The following is an 18,066-nucleotide window of genomic DNA, read 5'->3' on the forward strand; positions in this document are numbered from 1 at the left end:
AGTTAGTAATCATAAATATATTTGTTGATCGTAGGCAGCCTTGGGGTTTTGCGAGATATAGAGATTTCAGAAGCATGCAAAACTCTCCTAACTTCAACCAGAACAGCCAACTCCTTTCTGCAAAAGCCTGTTTCTCTTTTTGCTACAGATCCAGCACTACACATAAACCCAATATCACATGACTTTGTCAAACACTCTAATTGGAATTCCCAGGGGAACTTAAGTAAACAAAAGTCCATTAACTCTACTCAACATAACCATTTGAAAGGCTGAATTGAGTAATCGTTCTCCCAGCATCTGAGCTGTATTCCTTTCAGACATACTAACTACCTGTAGGAAAAAGCTGAACTTTAAAACATTCTCCTGAAACATAAAAAAACACTATTTCACATTTTCGTCACACCTCCGTGGTGCCAGGGTCAAGGATCTTAAGTAGCAGCTGAAGGACATTCTTCTGAGGAAGAGTGAACAGCCACAGATCATGGTCTGCATTGGTACCAATGACTAGGAAGTGAGATTGAAAAGCAAGACCTTCAAAGCAACAACCTCAGGATTACTCCCAGTCCCACATGCTTGAGCGTAGAAATAGGAGAGTTGAGTATGTGGCTGGAAAGCTGGTGTTGGGGGGAAGGTACAGGGACTAGTTCGGGGAAAAGTTGGATCAATGAGGGATCAAATGACACCATATGGGTTGAGTTCAGTCATAAAAGGGGACAGCCATACTGCTAGGAGTGTACTATAAATCCCCAAATAATGGAAGGGAGTTAGAAGAGGAAATGTGTAAAAAGGAATCTGGGCAAGGTTCTCAATGAGTACTTTGTCCCTGTCTTCACCAAAGAGAGGGATAATCAGACATTCTGGTTAGAAGAGTGTGAGATCTTTGATGCAATAAGCACAGTGAGAGAGGAAGTACTGGAGGGACTGACATCCTTGAAGGTGGATACATCACCAGGGCCAAATAGTTTGTATCCCAGGCTGTTAAAGTAAGCCCAAAAAAGAAATTGTAGATCCTCTGTGGATCATTTTCCAGTCCTCACTAGATACAGGTGAGATACCAGAGAATTGGAGATCTGTAAACATCGTACCATTACTTAAAATTGGTGTGAGGGATAGGCCAGAAAACTATAGGCTGGTCAGTCTGACTTTGGTGGTGGAAACTTATTGCAAAAATTCTGAGATAGGGTAAACTGTCACTTAGAAAGGCATAGACCAATTAAGGACAGTCAACATGGTTTTCTAGGAGAGTATTGTATCTTACTAATAGAATCATTTGAGGAAGTAACAAGCAAGATTGACAAGAGCAGTGCAGTGGATGTTGCCTACATGGATTTGACAAGGTCCCACATGACAGACTGGTGAAAAAAATGAAAGCTTGTGGGATACAACAGAGAGTGGTCAGTTTGACCAAAATTGGTTCAGTTACAGAAAACAAAGAGTAATGAGCGATGGATGTTTTTCCAAATGGAAAGCAGTTTCCAGTGGCATTCCACAGGGCCATGTTGGGGCCCTTTCTGTTTGTTGAATAAATTAATGATTTGGGCTTAGGGAGGCATGATTGGGAAATTTGCAGTTGACACAAAAATTGTTCATATAGTTTATAGTGAAGAGGATTGCTGTTGTATCCAGAATGATCTCAATGTTTCGGTTGAGTAGGCAAAAAGATGGCAAATGGAATTCAATTGAAAAATGTGAGGCACTGCATTTGGGGAGAGAAAACAAAGACAGGGAATATACCGTGAACAGGAGAATAATCAGAGGTGTAGAGGAAATGAGAGGTCTTGGGATGCATATCCACAGTTTACCAAACAACTGGATAAGGTGAAGAAACATATGAAATGTTTTGCCTTTATTGGACATAGTATTGAATACAAAAGCAGGGATGTAACGCTGGAACCATACAAAACATTGATTAGGACACAGCAGGAATTTCGTGTGCAATTCTGCTCACCACATTACATGAAGGAAATAATTGCTCTGCAGGGAGTACAAAGGAGATTTACAAGAATGTTACCATGGCTTGAAACTTGCAATTGAAGAAAGATTGGATAAGTTAGGGGTGTTTTCCTTAAAATAAAGGGGTCACCTTACTGAAGCATATAAAATTATGAGGGGTCTTGATAGGGTAGAGAGTAAAAACCTGTTTCCCCTAGCTGAGGGGTCCATTACCAGCAGGCATAGATTTGAGGTGACTGGTGGAAGGATTAGAAGAAAATGAAGAAAAAACTTTTCACCCAAAGGGGGTGGACATCTGGAATTCACTGCTTGAATCGATGGCTGAGGCAGTAACACTCAGCTCATTTAAAAGGTACCTGGATCTGTGCCTTAAGTGCTGTAACCTGCAAGGCTAGACCAGTTATTAGAAAGTGGGATTAAAAGGAGTGGCTAGTTTCTTTTTTTCTCTCTTGATTGGCCGACACAGACATAATGGGCTGAATGGCCACTTTCTTTGCTGTAACCTTTTTATGGTTATGTGAAACTGAATCAAAAAATTCAGGTAGCTGGGGAAACTTAAGCAGGTTGAAACCAGATTAAGAAGTCATAGAGCTATCTGAGCTCAGATACTAATGGTGTAGTGCAAGCAAGCTAAAGCTAACAAAATCTGGATCCAGGAACTGGCATTGGACAAATATAAGTTTGCTGCAGCTGTTTCTGTAACTTAACAGAACTGTCTGCCCAGACTTGGCCATATTGTGCTCAGGGTTGTTACTGAGGTTCAGATGAAGATGGTGAATTCATGCCATATTTTTCATTATGGTAAAGATTGTCCCCCTAGAACTTGGGTTTATTTGGAACTGCTGTTGATGAGAACTAGTAGTTAAATCCTCAAAGGAGGTGGAATTCAACCTGAGGAAGTTCAGAGCTTTGAACGGCTCTGGCTGAAATTGGTGCCTTACAATGAGATCTATCTTTGTTGTAGCTGTTTGTTAATGTATATGTTATAATTTAGATTGACCGTAAATTGCTTGTTTAAATTATGTTGATTTTGGTTTGTTTGTTGGAAGTAAGTTATAAAAATGCATCCTTTCCATTCGTTTTTTCAGTAGGTTCATTCGGTAAATTAGGTTCTTTGGGTTTGTCGGTTTCATGGGGACCATGACACGACCCATACACTATTTATATTCTGGTTGAAAGATTTTGGATTCCCTTTTATGAGATTCTATTCTCATCTTTTCTCCTTTATCAGTCTTATTTTTCTTCCTAATTTCTCCTGTCAATTCATTGTATAGGTTTGGTTCTTACCTGAAAAATTCAAAAATTCAACTCACATGCCTCATGTGCTCTCTCTTTTTGAAATATCATGTTCTCTATTTCTCTTGTCAAGGCTTTGGTTTCCTTATCTTTGCCCAGAGTGGTTGGGTTGGTGGACCCGTGGCGAGAATGGGGATAAAGGACATTGCGGAAAGCCTCAATTGCATTGAGAAGGTGGTTGAGGGTGGCATTGCTGAACCTCAGGGCAGCAATCCTCTTAGTTTCTGGAGCCATCTCGCTGCTGGCCAGTTGTCCTGTGCTGCATAAGAGTGATATATTCATACGCTTTGGTTTGATTTGATTTATTATTGTCACATGTATTAACATAGTGAAAAGTTTTGTTTCTTGCTCGCGATACAGACAAAGCAGGCCATTTATAGAGAAAGAAACGAGAGAGTGCAGAATGTAGTGTTACAGTCATAGCTAGGGTGCAGAGAAAGATCAACTTAATGCAAGGTAAGTCCATTCAAAAGTCTGACAGCAGCAGGGAAGAAGCTGTTCTTGAGTCGGTTGGTATTTGACCTGACTTTTGTATGTTTTTTCCGATGGAAGAAGGTAGAAGAGAGAGTGTCTGGGGTGCGCGGGGTCCTTAATTATGCTGGCTGCTTTGCCGAGGCAGCGGGAAGTGTAGACAGAGTCAATAGATGGGAAGCTGGTTCGCGTGATGGATTGGGCTACAGTCACGACCTTTTGTAGTTGCTTGCGGTCTTGGGCAGAGCAGGAGCCATACCAAGCTGTGATACAACCAGAAAGAATGCTTTCTATGGTGCATCTGTAAAAGTTGGTGAGAGTCATAGCTGACATGCCAAATTTCCTTAGTCTTCTAAGAAAGTAGAGGCATTGGAGGGCTTTCTGAACTATAGTGTCAGCATGGGGACCAGGACAGGTTGTTCGTAATCTGGACACCTAAAAACTTGAAGCTCTTGACCCTTTCTACTTCGTCCCCGTTGATGTAGACAGGGGCATGTTCTCCTTTACACTTGTGACACCTATGTCAGACTCTTATTTATTGACTACAACTCAGCCTTCAACACCATTATTCCTATGAAACTCAAACCTGAAAATCGAATTGGAGGGGAATTTGGTCACACAGGTGCATAAGTAGTATAGTGGAGGGCTGAGAACACAGGCTTGTGGGGCACCGGTGTTGAGGATAATCGTGGAGGAGGTGTTGTTGCCTATCCTTAGTGATTGTGGTCTGTGAGTTAGGAAGTTCAGGATCCAGTTGCAGAGGGAGGTGCCGAGGCCCAGCCATGGAATTTGGAGATGAGTTTCATGAGAATAATGGTGTTGAAGGCTGAGCTGTAGTCAATAAATAGGAGTCTGACATAGATGTCCTTGTTATCTAGGTGTTCCAGGATTGAGTGCAGGGCCAGGGAGATGGCGCCTGCTGTGAACCTGTTGTGGCGGTAGGCAAACTGTAGTGGATCCAGGTAGTCCGGGAGGCTGGAATTGATTTGTGCCATGACTAGCCTTTCGAAGCATTTCATAATGATGAATACTCCAGCTGATACGCGCAGGATCTGAGTGCTCGTCCGGGTACCTCATCCGGGCCAGTCGCTTTCCGTGGGTTGACCTTCGAGAAAGCTGCTCTGACATCTGCAATGGTGACCCCAGATACACGTTCATTCAGGGCTTCCAGGGTGGAAGGCATGCTCTCGCTGACCTCTTGCTCAAAATGGGTGTAGGATGCACTGAGCTCATCAGGGAGGGGTGCGTTGGAGCTGGCGATTTTACATACCTTCATCTTGTAGCCTGTTATGTTTTGCAGACCTTGCCATAGTCGGTGGGGGTCCGTGTGGCTCGCCTGGGACTCTAGCTTGGTCTGGTACTGTCTTTTGGCATCTTTGACGGATCTCCTTAGATCGTATCTGGCTTTCTTGTATAAGTGAGTGTCGTCTGACTTAAACGCCTCAGACTTGGACTTCAGCAAGCAGTGGATATCCCTGTTCATCCATGGTCTCTGGCTGGGAACACACGGATTTGCTTCTTTGGCACAGTCTTCTACACACTTACTAATGAAGTCAGTTACTGTAGTGGCGTACTCGTTCAGGCTGGTCGCAGAGGTTTTAAATACTGACCAGTCCACTGACTCCAAGCAGCCCCGTAGGAGATCATAGAAATCATAGAAACCCTACAGTACAGAAAGAGGCCATTCGGCCCATCGAGTCTGCACCGACCACAATCCTACCCAGACCCTACTCCCATATCCCTACATATTTTACCCACTAATCCCTCTAACCTACGCATCTCAGGACACTAAGGGGCAATTTTTAGCATGGCCAATCAACCTAACCCGCACATCTTTGGATCATCCGATTCCTCAGACCAACATTGCACGACTTTCTTTGATGGATTCTCCTGTGGGTGCACTTTAAAAATGGTACCTGGGTGAGGCAGCAGTGCTGAGTTCATGACGCGGCAGGTGAATCTGAGACCACTCGCCAGTGCTCGGCGTGTTTCTTGTGCATGCATATTTAATTCGCTGAGAAGTGTGCAATACAGCACAAAAGCTCACCATTGCAGCTGGGGGGAAAACGCCATTTTGTCACGGCCGCCGCAGCACATAGTGAACAGAATGGAAAATGCAATTATGCATTTATCACCATGACAGCAGAAATTGTAGATGTTGGGGGAGACCACCTTAGGGTGACATCAGCAGAGTCATTCGCAGGTTCAACTGATACTTGGAAAGTAGCAGTTTCAGCAACACATGGTAAAGATCATATCATTTCTAATTGGCCCAAGAAGGTGCATCAATTAATCAAAATTCGGGCGGCACGGCAGCACAGTGGTTAGCACTGCTGCTTCACAGCTCCAGGGACCTGGATTCGATTCCCGGCTTGGGTTACTGTCTGTGTGGAGTTTGCACATTCTCCTCATGTCTGCGTGGGTTTCCTCCGGGTGCTCCGGTTTTCTCCCACAGTCTAAAGATGTGCGGGTTAGGTTGATTGGCCATGCTAAAATTGCCCCTTAGTGTCCTGAGATGCGTAGGTTAGAGGGATTAGCAGGTAAATATGTAGGGATATGGGGATAGAGCCTGGGTGGGGTTGTGATCGGTGCAGACTCGATGAGCCAAATGGCCTCTTTCTGCACTGTAGGGTTTCTATGATTCTATGAAACACTTGACACATAACTGGGAGCAGGAGATAGCATGCCCAGTTGGCAGCGCTCCTAACTTTCGAACAGTGCTGTGTCCTCCAACATGCAATTTTCCTATCTAATTAAATACTTCAATGGAAGTTTGCAAACTTGGGGCAATAGTTTCTGGTGCTTTAAGTCTTTCATTAATTGCTGGAATGAGTGTACTATAGTATCATAATAAAACTCATACCTTTTTAATAATGTCAGTACAGATTTTGCAGTGCTGGAATCCAAACCTGTTGTGGGTTCGTCCAGAAACAAAACCAGAGGATCCGTTATGAGCTCCATACCAATATTTGTTCTTTTCCGTTCCCCACCAGACACACCTCGAATCAATTCTGTACCAACCTGAAAACACCAGGCAGCTTAAACGTACCTCAATTTAACAAAGGTCATCATCTTAAGCCTCATTAGCTTATTTAACCAAATAAATAGCTCAAGCAGAAAATCACAATTTAAATGGTTTGTAAATTTGGCAAGTTTGATTTTTTTGTAGGATAAAGTGACTTCCATACTGAAATTGCCACTATGCATTCCCATCACGTGAAACTCTGCGTTACAAATGCTAATTTGGCTAAAGTCTTTGACTAACTGGAGAGGTTAATATGAGAACAAGGAGCAGGAATAAGATATTCAGATTCTTCATGTTTGCTATGCTATTTACTCAGATCATGGATAATCTGAGTGTGGTCTCAAGTCCACTTTCCTGTCTTTTCCCCATAACCCTTGATTCCCTTGGCAGTCAAAAATCTATCTGACTCAGTCTTGAATATATTCAAAGATCTAGCCTATACTGCTCTCTGGAGAAGGATTTTCCACAGACTAATGACCCTCAGAGATAAATATATTCTCCTAATCTCCCTCTTAAATGGGGGGCCTCTAATTTTTCAACTGTGTCCCCTAGTTTATCAGCATCCACCTTGTCAAGCTCCCTCAGGATGTTTCAATAAGATCACCTCTTATTCTTCTAAATTCCAATGGGTACAGGTCCAACTTGCTGAACCTTTCCACATAAGACAAACTCCTCCACCCAGTAATTAGTTGAGTGAGCTTTCTCTGAACTGTTTCTAATGTAATATTTCTTAAGGAGACCAAAACTGTACAAGCTCATCAGATGTTGTCTCACTAAGGCTGTGTACAGCTGTAACAATAGATCCTTTCTCAATTCCCCTTGCAATAAATGCTAACATTCCATTTGCCTTCTGGATCACTTGCTGTATGTTAAGGATATCAGGTAGCTAAGACCTCGCACTACATATTTTTATAAATATATATATCCTCATTGCTAATTTCTAAAATTTTAAAATCGAACAACTACCTTTTAAAATGGCTGAAGCTATGTCTGTTGGTGACTGTAGTACAGAAGAAATTTGCCCTTGTTATCTCTGAAGAGAACCAAACAAACTCCTGTGGGCTGCAGAGGCCAAATTCAAAGGGAACTATACAGAGGTCATTTACAATTCACAAGCCAGGCCAGGAATCAATTAATCTGCCAGCACAAAGGACCCTGCAACTTCCCTTTAAAGTATAATGATTAGAACATTAACAATCTCAGGGACCCAGACAAAGGGTTACACACTCTTCATCAAAGCCAAAATGAAGAGGTGGGAGTCATGTGACATGACCAACTGCCCCTGCCAGCTGGTGGAACCATTCATATGGCCTTGTGGATCTACAAATCTCAGTTTGCCATTTTTCCATCTACCAAGTAGCAGCACAGAAAAGGACCACTTTTTGGGGTTTGAGTGCATAGCCCTGTCTACATTATTTCAACTGGAACCTCTGTACCATTGCCTACATGACTTATTCATCTCTGCATGCCTATCGTATTGTAGAAGTCAACTCTACCAAAAAACTGAATTATCAGTTTTCAGACTGCTGATATCTGTGAAGGAATACACCATTGGAATTTGATTCGGAACTCTGGCCTCACGTGAAACATTAGTTATTTTCTCAATTATTTTTGCCATGTACCTATTTCTTTCTCTATCTCTCTTTTACTGCATGAATGAAAAGCAGGCAACATTGTGACTCTCCTCCCACATTTGAGTGTGTGTAAATAACCTAATCCCTTTGAATTGATCCTATCTCAAGTTTGCTGTAGGTACTAATAGAAATTGAATCACACCTGAAGCAAGGGGTTTGGAAGTATGGCACCAATTATAAAGAGGGAAGCAAATCAAAACACCTTTCTCAACAGAAGAGAAATCAGGGTTGTTTAAATTAAACCCCTCTTGTCCATAACAATAGCATTAGATTAAATGAAGCTTACAATTGCTAAGAGAAGTAATATACCTGAGGATAGGGGAGTTTTAAATATTAGGATGGCTAAAAAAATTGATAAAAGGGAGAAAATAGGATATGAAAGAATATAACGAGAAACCTAAAAAACTTGTAAGAGCTTCTACATGTGTATATAAAGGATGAGTAGTGAAAATAAAGATTTGTCACTTAGAGGTTGAAATGACAGACATTATAACATGGAATGAATGAATGCAGAGATTTGCAGAGAATCATATGGGGATCACGACTCTACATTGTGTGAGAACAGGCAGTATTTTTCCATGAATTGGTCAACTAGTGGCCAGAAGTGAGGGCAAAGAGGAAAGTATTCAGAAATCACCTGCTGTTTTGTCAAAAAAGTCTGCCAATCTGCAAGTCGAGTAACAACAAAGCTAGTGAGGAACAAGAAAGCTTTTCTCTCTCGCAAAAGACCTAGTGAGCCCACCTACAGAGGCAACCCAACTATTCCAATACAGAATCCATCTCAGCTGCTGTACACAACTCTTCAACTTAAACCCTTCACTTCAGACTACCAACACTTCAACTGCAAGCTACGAGCCTACAAAGCTATCTTTAAGGACTGAACTGAATTTCAAAATTTCATTTTTATAAATATCTTTTATGCTTTTCAGCATTTAATCTTTGAATGTATTTAGTTAGTAATTTTATTACTTTTACTTAAGAAACTTACAGCAGTAGTTTTGTAATGTACAAACAAGACTGAAGCTTTGCCACTTGTTTGTTATTTTGAAATTGAATCACTCGCAAATTTTAAAACAGAGGACTGCAAGCACACACGCGCACAAATCCTGAGCTCACAGTCCACGCTGAGGAAGCATCTTTTACGTGGTCAAGACAAATTGATTAAAAGTTTTGAAAATTTAAGAGAGTAAAAAGATGACATCTTACATCCTGTAATACGTTGTTTTCTCAGTCATTTACCCCAACTTTTCATAAAGTACTATTTGGTTATTGAACCAGCTGTTTTCCACCATACCTTGCTGTCAGACACCTTGGTTAGTCCAAGTTGAGCGATGATCTGATCCACCTTTTCTTCTTTCTCCTTGAACCTGATTGAATTAGGTAATCGCAATGCTGCAGAGAACAGCAAATTCTCTCTAACAGTCAATGTTCCCATGATAATATCGTCCTGTGAGGCAATAGTTTAAAATCTAATTAAAACAATTACCTCTCATCAGTCTAAATTGGATAAGTTGTTGGTGCTACTTGTGGGTTAATTGTTGCTTACTAAAAGTATTTGGAACAATTTACTTGCGCGAGACTGGGGGTGGGGCCTGGGTGGGATTGTGGTCGGTGCAGACTCGATGGGCCGAATGGCATCCTTCTGCACTGTAGGGTTTCTATGATTTCTATGATTCTATGACTTCTCTTATTTTATTTTTATTGGGTAAAATGTGGGCTATATTTGCTAAATGTGGGAGGTGGTAGTTGTTACTATGTCGGGTAAAATGTGAGCGACATTTGCTAAACAGGGGAGGTGGTATGATCACTGGACTAGTAATCCAGAGTTCCAGGGCAATGCTCTGGGGAACAAAAACAGAAAATACTGGAAAATCTCAGCAGGTCTGACAGCATCTGTGGGGAGAGAATAGAGTTTCAAGTCTAGATGACCCTTCGTCAGAGCTGTTTTTGTTTCAGGTTCCAGCATCCGCAGTATTTTGCTTTTATCTTAATGCTCTGGGGACCCTGGCACGGCAAAAGGTGGAATTTAAATTCAATAAAACATCTTAGCTCAAAAGTCTAATGATAACCATCTGGTTCACTGATGCTCTAAAGAGTGGCATGCACAAGGTGGTCCTCAGTTCCCAAAAGACTTTGAGGTAAGTGCAACAAAGCCTGCTCCTGATATGCTGTACATCTCCCTGCCAGGGCAGACCATCTCAGATCAGTACTGCACATGGGATTGGGGAGTACAAGACTCCCCGTTCTCCCTACACCACACATCAGTGTCTATCTGAACAGCACTATGCATGCAGGAGCCATGCAGTCACTGCAACAAAGGTCTGAAATTCGACCGGTGAGGCCTGGAGTGCGGGGGTGGGGGGAGGGGGGGGGGGGGGGGGGGGGGGGCGAGTGTGGCCTGATGAAGACAAGGAGGGCTATGTGGAAGGAGGACTGTATGGGGGAGGGTAAACACAAGGTGGAATGTAGAAGGAGGGTTGCACAAACACTTAACAGATCGGGGTTGTAATGGTTTGTGAAGATGACTGTTGCCCGTAGTCCACTTTGGAAACAGCAACACTGTCAAGGCTCCCATATAAGTTCAGGGACTGGCAGAAAGGAGTCAGAAAGTGCAGACATTCTTGCTGCGAAATGGAAAGGAGTCACAAATGATAGGCATTCCAGGACCTCGCAGTCTAAAGTTAGAGAAAGGAAACAGTGCAGAAGAGCAGTGGGCATGCAGCAAGAGCAATCATTGGAGGCATGATGTATCCCAGCTGCAGGGAGGGGCAGGGCTATGTGATTTTGTGTGTGTGAATGTGTGTGCGTGGAATCCCCTAAAAGTTACAGTGCACAGGGCCTCCAAATGGGGTGGATAGGGGTCCACGATGATGGGTTCGGGGAGGAGCAAGGAGTGTGTGGCTATGTTCACCACCACAACAACAGGATCCAGGATTAGTTGCTGAGGCTAGAGAATGATAGGTGGCATTTCTACCTGCACATCATGAGGCTCTAAGTAAATTGGAGGTATGCAGATAGCAAGGGAGAGTGAGTCAAACTCTGTCCTATACTACAGTTTAGAACCATCATCTTATCACACAGGTAAAATGGCATCTTCCTAAATCAAAAGTAAAATCGGTTCTATCTCGGAAGGGTATGATGATGTGGGAAAGGACCACCACCTGGGCTCTGAGGCCCCTTCTTGAGATGCTTGCTCACTTGTTGGGTCCAGGTCAATTACACAGGACATAGATAATATTGCACTGGAAGCAACAGCAAGCCAGATTTCTAATTTTGCACTTTGCACATCAAAGTTTGAAAAGTTACATAGTGGAAGAATGAGATGAATGAAGGCTATAGTGAAAGGGCATAGCTGCATCAAATATCCCATCCCATCAGTGAAGCTCTGTAGCAGCCTCCTCAAATTCACTGAAGGTGAGTATCTCTACCAACCCCCTCCCAGTCTGGGCTGGAGCCTAAATCGAGATTTGTAAATGTTTATTACAACCTTGTTTTTATATTTAGTGCTGTTATGTTTATAAAGCTAAGAATACTTTCTTAACTACTTTAATAAATTGCCAGCCCCTTCTATCACTAGCATGGAAGAAGGTTAAAAACATAGAAATTGACACGAATGGTGACTTAAAACTTCATTCAGGATGCAGTCCAGATTACAAATGTTTTCTGTAGCTTTCTTTTGCAGATAGCAGCTTCTGTGATAGAACATAGAACATTACAGCGCAGTACAGGCCCTTCGGCCCTCGATGTTGCGCCGACCAGTGAAACCAATCTAAAGCCCCTCTAATCTACACTATTCCAATATCATCCATATGTTTATCCAATAACCATTTGAATGCTCTTAATGTTGACATTAATGATGGCACGACAAATAAATGTGATGGCATGACAAATAAAGGCAGTTATGCAAACCCAGCTTGGAGCCTCACTCAATGGGTGCTTTTTAAAAATTCAATCTTTCATGGGATGTAGGCATCACTGGCAAGGCCAGTATTTCTTGTGTAACAATCACACATAGGCCAGTAACTGTTTTTTAAGAAGAAACTCCAAATCTCAAATTTTTACTAAAAGAATGAAGTCTGAAGGTTCCATTGTTTAAAACAGAAGAATTATTACTCTGGAAGTCAAACAAAGCAAGCACTAAATCCTATCTTAGATAACCTTCTACACTCTAGCATCCAGAATCAACCGAAGTTAAACATGAATCAAAAGACTAATTGTAGTTGATTATAAACTATAAATTACACATTAAATGGCAGATGCAACTAAGACAGATCTTAAAAAGTGTCTCAGCAGTCTACACACTATATAGATCATCAAACTCAGTTGCAAAGTCACTTAAAACTCTATCTTCCTTACAAAGAATTTCAGTTCCTCTCTTTCGAGGAGCTAGCCTGATCCCAGCCAACAGCAGTACGCAACTAACCTGAATTTCACGGGCATAGTCTTCACCAAAAATGCCACCCATTTTCAGAAACTCCTCAGCTTAGTCTATATGGGGTAGATCGAACAATGTTACCTTCAAGTAACAAAAACAGCCGCAACAACTTATTTTCAGATTCTGGATCTAAATTCTGTCTTAATCAGCTTGCCTGTACTGCACTATTTGTTGCCTCTGCAAGCTCCTCTACATCAAGTGGCAAAACAAAGTCCCAGATATATAGGTCCTCTGGAGAACTGGCATGGTCAGCATCTTCACAATGTTCTGACAAAACCTACTCCAATGGGCTGAACATGTTAGCAGAAGGCCTGACAACCGACTGCCTCAGCGAATCTTCTAAGGTGAACTGCAGAACTGAGGCACTTTCCTGTTACGGCCAGAAGAAATGCTTCAAGGATACCCTGAAAGCCTCCCTCAAGGACTTTAAAATTGACACTGCATCATAGGAGACCTTTGTCCAGGATTGCTCAGCCTGGAGGAGTGAAATTGCCAAAGGCACATCAGCAAACGAGGAGCAACGGCTGTCAACCCTAAACAAGCGGAAGATACATAAAACCATGAGATCAGTGTCCCCAACCACCTGCCAGCCTCATTAAAATTCAAGAGCAGGGATGTACTTCTGAGGCTGTATAAAGCTCTGGTCAGACCCCATTTGGAGTATTGTGAGCAGTTTTGGGCCCCATATCTGAGGAAGGATATACTGGCCTTGGAAAGGGTCCAGAGGAGGTTCACAAGAATGATTCCTGGAATTATGAGCTTGTCATATGAGGAACGGTTGAGGACTTTGGGTCTGTACTCATTGGAATTTAGGAGGACGAGGAGGGAATCTTATTGAAACATACAGGATACTGCGAGGCCTGGATAGAGTGGACGTGGAGAGGATGTTTCCACAAGTAGGAAAAACTAGAACCAGAGGGGACAACCTCAGGCTAAAGGGACGATCCTTTAAAACAGAGATGAGGAGGAATTTCTTCAGCAGAGTGGTGAATCTGTGGAACTCTTTGCCACAGAAGGCTGTGGAGGCCAGGTCATTGAGTGTCTTTAAGACAGTGATAGATAGGTTCTTGATTAATAAGGGGATCAGGGGTTATGGGCAAAAGACAGGCGAATGGGGATGAGAAAATGGGGCGGCACGGTAGCACAGTGGTTAGCACTGCTGCTTCACAGCTCCAGGGTCCCGGGTTCAATTCCCGGCTCGGTTCACTGTCTGTGTGGAGTTTGCACATTCTCCTCGTGTCTGCGTGGGTTTCCTCCGGGTGCTCCGGTTTCCTCCCACAGTCCAAAGATGTGCGGGTTAGGTTGATTGGCCAGGTTAAAAATTGTCCCTGAGATGCATAGTTAGTGGGTAAATATGTGGGGGTAGGGCCTGGGCTGGGTGGGATTGTGGTCGGTGCAGACTCGATGGGCCGAGTGGCCTAATTTTGCTCCCATGTCTTATGGTCCCATCCTCACTACACTAGAACCTTCCGTGCCAAGATAGAACTTATCAGCCATCTTCACACTCACACAGCCCAACGCCTGAATGACAGATGAAGTTGGTCTTCTTTAATACTAAGGACAAATAAGAGAGACAAAGAGAGAGAGAAAGACTGCACTTTTGGACTCATCAATGCTACCACCAAACATTGGATGGCTGTGGCCCTTTATGTAGCCACAACCAGTTTCAGTTTCCTCAGAAGTTTTGGATTCCAAACATTGGAGGGGGGTGGGGAGAGGGGGTTCCCTTTTTCAGTTATGATCTGCCTCAAAAACTACAAGCTTTACAAGCATTTAAACTACAAGTCTTAAAATTCCATCATAGTTTTCCATCCCTAATTGCCCTTGAACTGAGTGGCTTGTTAGGCCATTTCAGAACACAGTTAAGAGTCAACCACATTGCTGTGAATCTGGAATCACAAATAGATTTTGTGAGATTTCAGCAGCAGATTTCCTTGTCTAAACGAGATTAGTGAACCTGATGGGTTTTTTCAAACAACAATCTGATCATTTCATAGTCACTGTTACTGAGACTAGTTTTCAATTCCAGATTTTATTAGTTAAATTTAAATTTTGCCAGTTGTTGTGGTGGGTTTTGAAGCTCTTGGCCCCACAGTATTACCCCGGGCCTCTAGTTTACTGGCCTAGTGAAATTATCACTATTCCATCTAACCTTTTTAGGAATTAGAGTTCCAATATTACAGAGCTAATTGTGCTACTTCCACCCCATGCCAGGGACAGAGTCTCATAAAATGACCCTGTACAAATATTAAAGAAAAATAAATGCACTTGCCTGAACAACATAACCAGATATGCATTTAAAATTTGAAGGTTGTGGAACTCCATCAATCAGGACTTCCCCACACAGTCCTCTGCGGTCCTTTCTTGCAGCCAGGATATCCAGCAATCTGATAGAAATGTTTTTAAGAAATCTGCAATTTTAACATTAAATGCAGGTCTATTCGGGAAAAAAAACTGATACAAACAAAGCAATCACATTTTGCAGTCAGACTCCTATTCTTTAGCATGGAGATTATCAAAGTTTCACTTTAACCAGCTTATCTTTTTAATATCTGAAGCTTTATCAATGTACTTGGGACAGAATATTCCAGACTTTACCTATATTGCAAATCCCATGACCTTTTGGCATTCTAAGCCAGAAAGTCTGGAGTCTCAAGCAAACACCTACATACATGGCTAGCTGGAAATTCACATCCCTTTGTCTAAAGATGAACAGTCAACCAAAAAATATGGGGAGTGATTATGACCCGCAGTCTGTCTGCAGGAATGGCGGCACGTGCTCAAAATCTGGAAAGCACAATTCGTGTCAGTGAGTTTCCAAGTTCCAATCTTCGCAGCCCCTCGCCCATGGAGTGGCTTGAAACATGCCCTGGGACCGCAGAAAGCTCATTTTAATACGTTACCATGTCACTAGCGAGCACTCTCTCTAGGACATCCCCCCATACCAGATATTCAGCAGACACCAGCATTTACAACAGATCTACATAAGCATGAACCTGGTGACTTCATTCACGAGTGGGATTTCGGAGGTGAGTGTTCAGGCAGCCAGCACTCTCCAGGGTGTTCACTACTCAGGGGGCACTTATAACCAAGCCTTATAATCTGGAAGTGGTCTCTTGATGAAAATTGGGAGTCAGCTCCCCAGATTATTAGCTCCATAAATTTCTATTCCATTTATTCTGCTATTATCACATATAATCATCAGATTTCAACTGACATTCTGCATTTTTAATATATCCAGCAAGAATGCACTATACGTTAAATTCAACTTACGAAGATTTTCCACTGCCTGTTGGGCCAAGGATAGCATTCAATCCTGGGTTTAAAACACCACTATAAAAGACAAAACTAATATCAATAAAAGTGCTATGAAAGGGCCTCAGTGCAGCACCTGTCTTAGGTACAATACGCAATGTAACAGAAGCCATTCTATCTAAAGGCAATCTCCACGAGTCAGTCTCTCAAATAGCTGCAGAAATTATTAATGAGATAATTTCCTGTAGCCACAAACATAAAACTGCTTTAAATGCACTGAAAACTCTGATATCATCGCCTCAAAGAGACAAAGGGGAAGGAAACGATAAACAATGAAGGAGAGAATGGATTGCTGATCTGTCCTTTCAAATCGGACCTGATTGACTCTGATCAGATATCAGAGACACTTTTGAGGTGAGCAACTTTTAAAAAAGCATTTAAGGTAATGAAGGAAAATTAAGAGAGATTCTGGAATATAAAAAGGGCAACAAAATTGCAAAGAAAAATTTTAAATTGAACATGGCAAGACATGTACAGAATAATAATGAGGATATTTTAGGAGAAAAAGATGGAACAATAGTTCAAATTTAAAATGAAGAATGCAATCCGGGTTTAACAGTGGCAAGTTGGGAACGTGCATTCAACTGCTGTCTCAGACGTGTAGATCACTGATTTCTGTTCAAGGAGGTTACATGCCACCATGTTGTTTTAGTTTTAACAACTGCCAGACTGAATTTACTGGGCCTTGGAAAACCCAACAGCTGAATGGATGAGAAAAGGGCAGGATCCATCAAGTAAATGTCTTTAGAGCTTTATCTGTGGGCCAAGTGGAGCGGGTGTGCTCCTCGTCCACCAAGCTTGCTTGTTGGGGGAAGGCATAAATTGGGAATTGTGCCTTTATCAGCTTAAGAATTTCTGATATAGCCTTTGTACCAGAGCATCATTGGAGGAGAACCCCAGCATAAATTTATTTAGGACGTGCCCATCAACTTTAACGGACTTTGTTCAGCTGCTTAGTCCAGTCTAAAATTAAGAAATGGCCATGCTGTTAAGTTCTATTCCATCACAGTATAAGTCCATGGAACACATGAGGAGCTGTGGATACTCTGACAGGTGGGTTTTCGGTTGGGCCTTAGAACAACCCTGAGGAACACCTGCAGTGATGTCCTGGAACTGAGATTTATGATGATACTATGCCTTTAAGAAATGTATCAGGCGAGATCTTTCCAGACCGCTGTGCCTGTCGATCAGGCCAGCAGATCGGGAAGATAGTGCACAAGCTGGTCCCACACCAGAAGGTATCTTCCCAGCACTGTTTCGCCGACAGGAAGCTGATTTAAATACTAATGTCATTGTTTAAATGACATTAACGGGGCCGGCGCAGCCATTTCTGGCCTCCCGGAATATTCCCCCCTCGTTGGCGAGAGATCTTGCCGATGAGAATCACTCATGGTCCCCACCAACAGGGACCAGTCAAGATGGCCATGCTGGGGGATCGGAGCCATGTGAGACCCCCAGGTGATAGGGGTCATAGCCGTGCAATGCCCATGGAGCAGTGCCAGGCTGGTAGTGCTCACTGGGCACTTTGGCAATGCCCATCGTGCCCCTGGCAACGCCCACTAGGCACCATAACTGTGCCAGGGGCAGTGCCAAGGGAATGGAGCTTGAGTGGGAGTGGAGCTTGAGTGAGGGTGGTGCTATGGCATTGCGGGAGGCAAGGGGGAGTTCCACATGGGGGGAGGGAGCTCTGCAAGGGGGGATGCAAGGGGAGCTTTGCATGGTGGTGAGGCAAGGGGAGGAATTCTGCAGGGGAGGATATGCAAGGGGGGGGGTGATCAGCAGCTGATGGGTGCGTGCAGGGTGGGTGATTGGCAGACGGGGCGGGTGAAGGGAGGCTGCAGAGAATGGGAGGGTTACACTGCTGCCGATGATGGGTGGTTGCCTGAGATCTCCCAGTCTATCACTCTGAAGTGACTGTGGATCATCTACAGAGTGAA

The 18,066-nt window shown here is 43.0% G+C and overlaps 1 protein-coding gene across 1 annotated transcript in view; it reads right to left on the reverse strand.

Annotated features, from left to right (window-relative positions):
• The window catches only part of LOC144500834 (broad substrate specificity ATP-binding cassette transporter ABCG2-like), a 107,739-nt gene extending 91,497 nt beyond the window's left edge, over window positions 1–16,242 (reverse strand). Inside the window, exons 1-4 of the mRNA XM_078224311.1 lie at window positions 16,088–16,242; window positions 15,087–15,201; window positions 9,674–9,826; window positions 6,584–6,741 (exon numbers count right to left, since the gene is read on the reverse strand). Coding sequence (XP_078080437.1) covers window positions 6,584–6,741; window positions 9,674–9,826; window positions 15,087–15,201; window positions 16,088–16,242 — 581 coding nt within the window. The remainder of the gene's footprint in view (window positions 1–6,583; window positions 6,742–9,673; window positions 9,827–15,086; window positions 15,202–16,087) is intronic.
• Window positions 16,243–18,066: the final 1,824 nt, after the last annotated feature.

Source organism: Mustelus asterias, chromosome 11 (assembly GCF_964213995.1).
Source record: "Mustelus asterias chromosome 11, sMusAst1.hap1.1, whole genome shotgun sequence".
Taxonomy (NCBI): domain Eukaryota; kingdom Metazoa; phylum Chordata; class Chondrichthyes; order Carcharhiniformes; family Triakidae; genus Mustelus; species Mustelus asterias.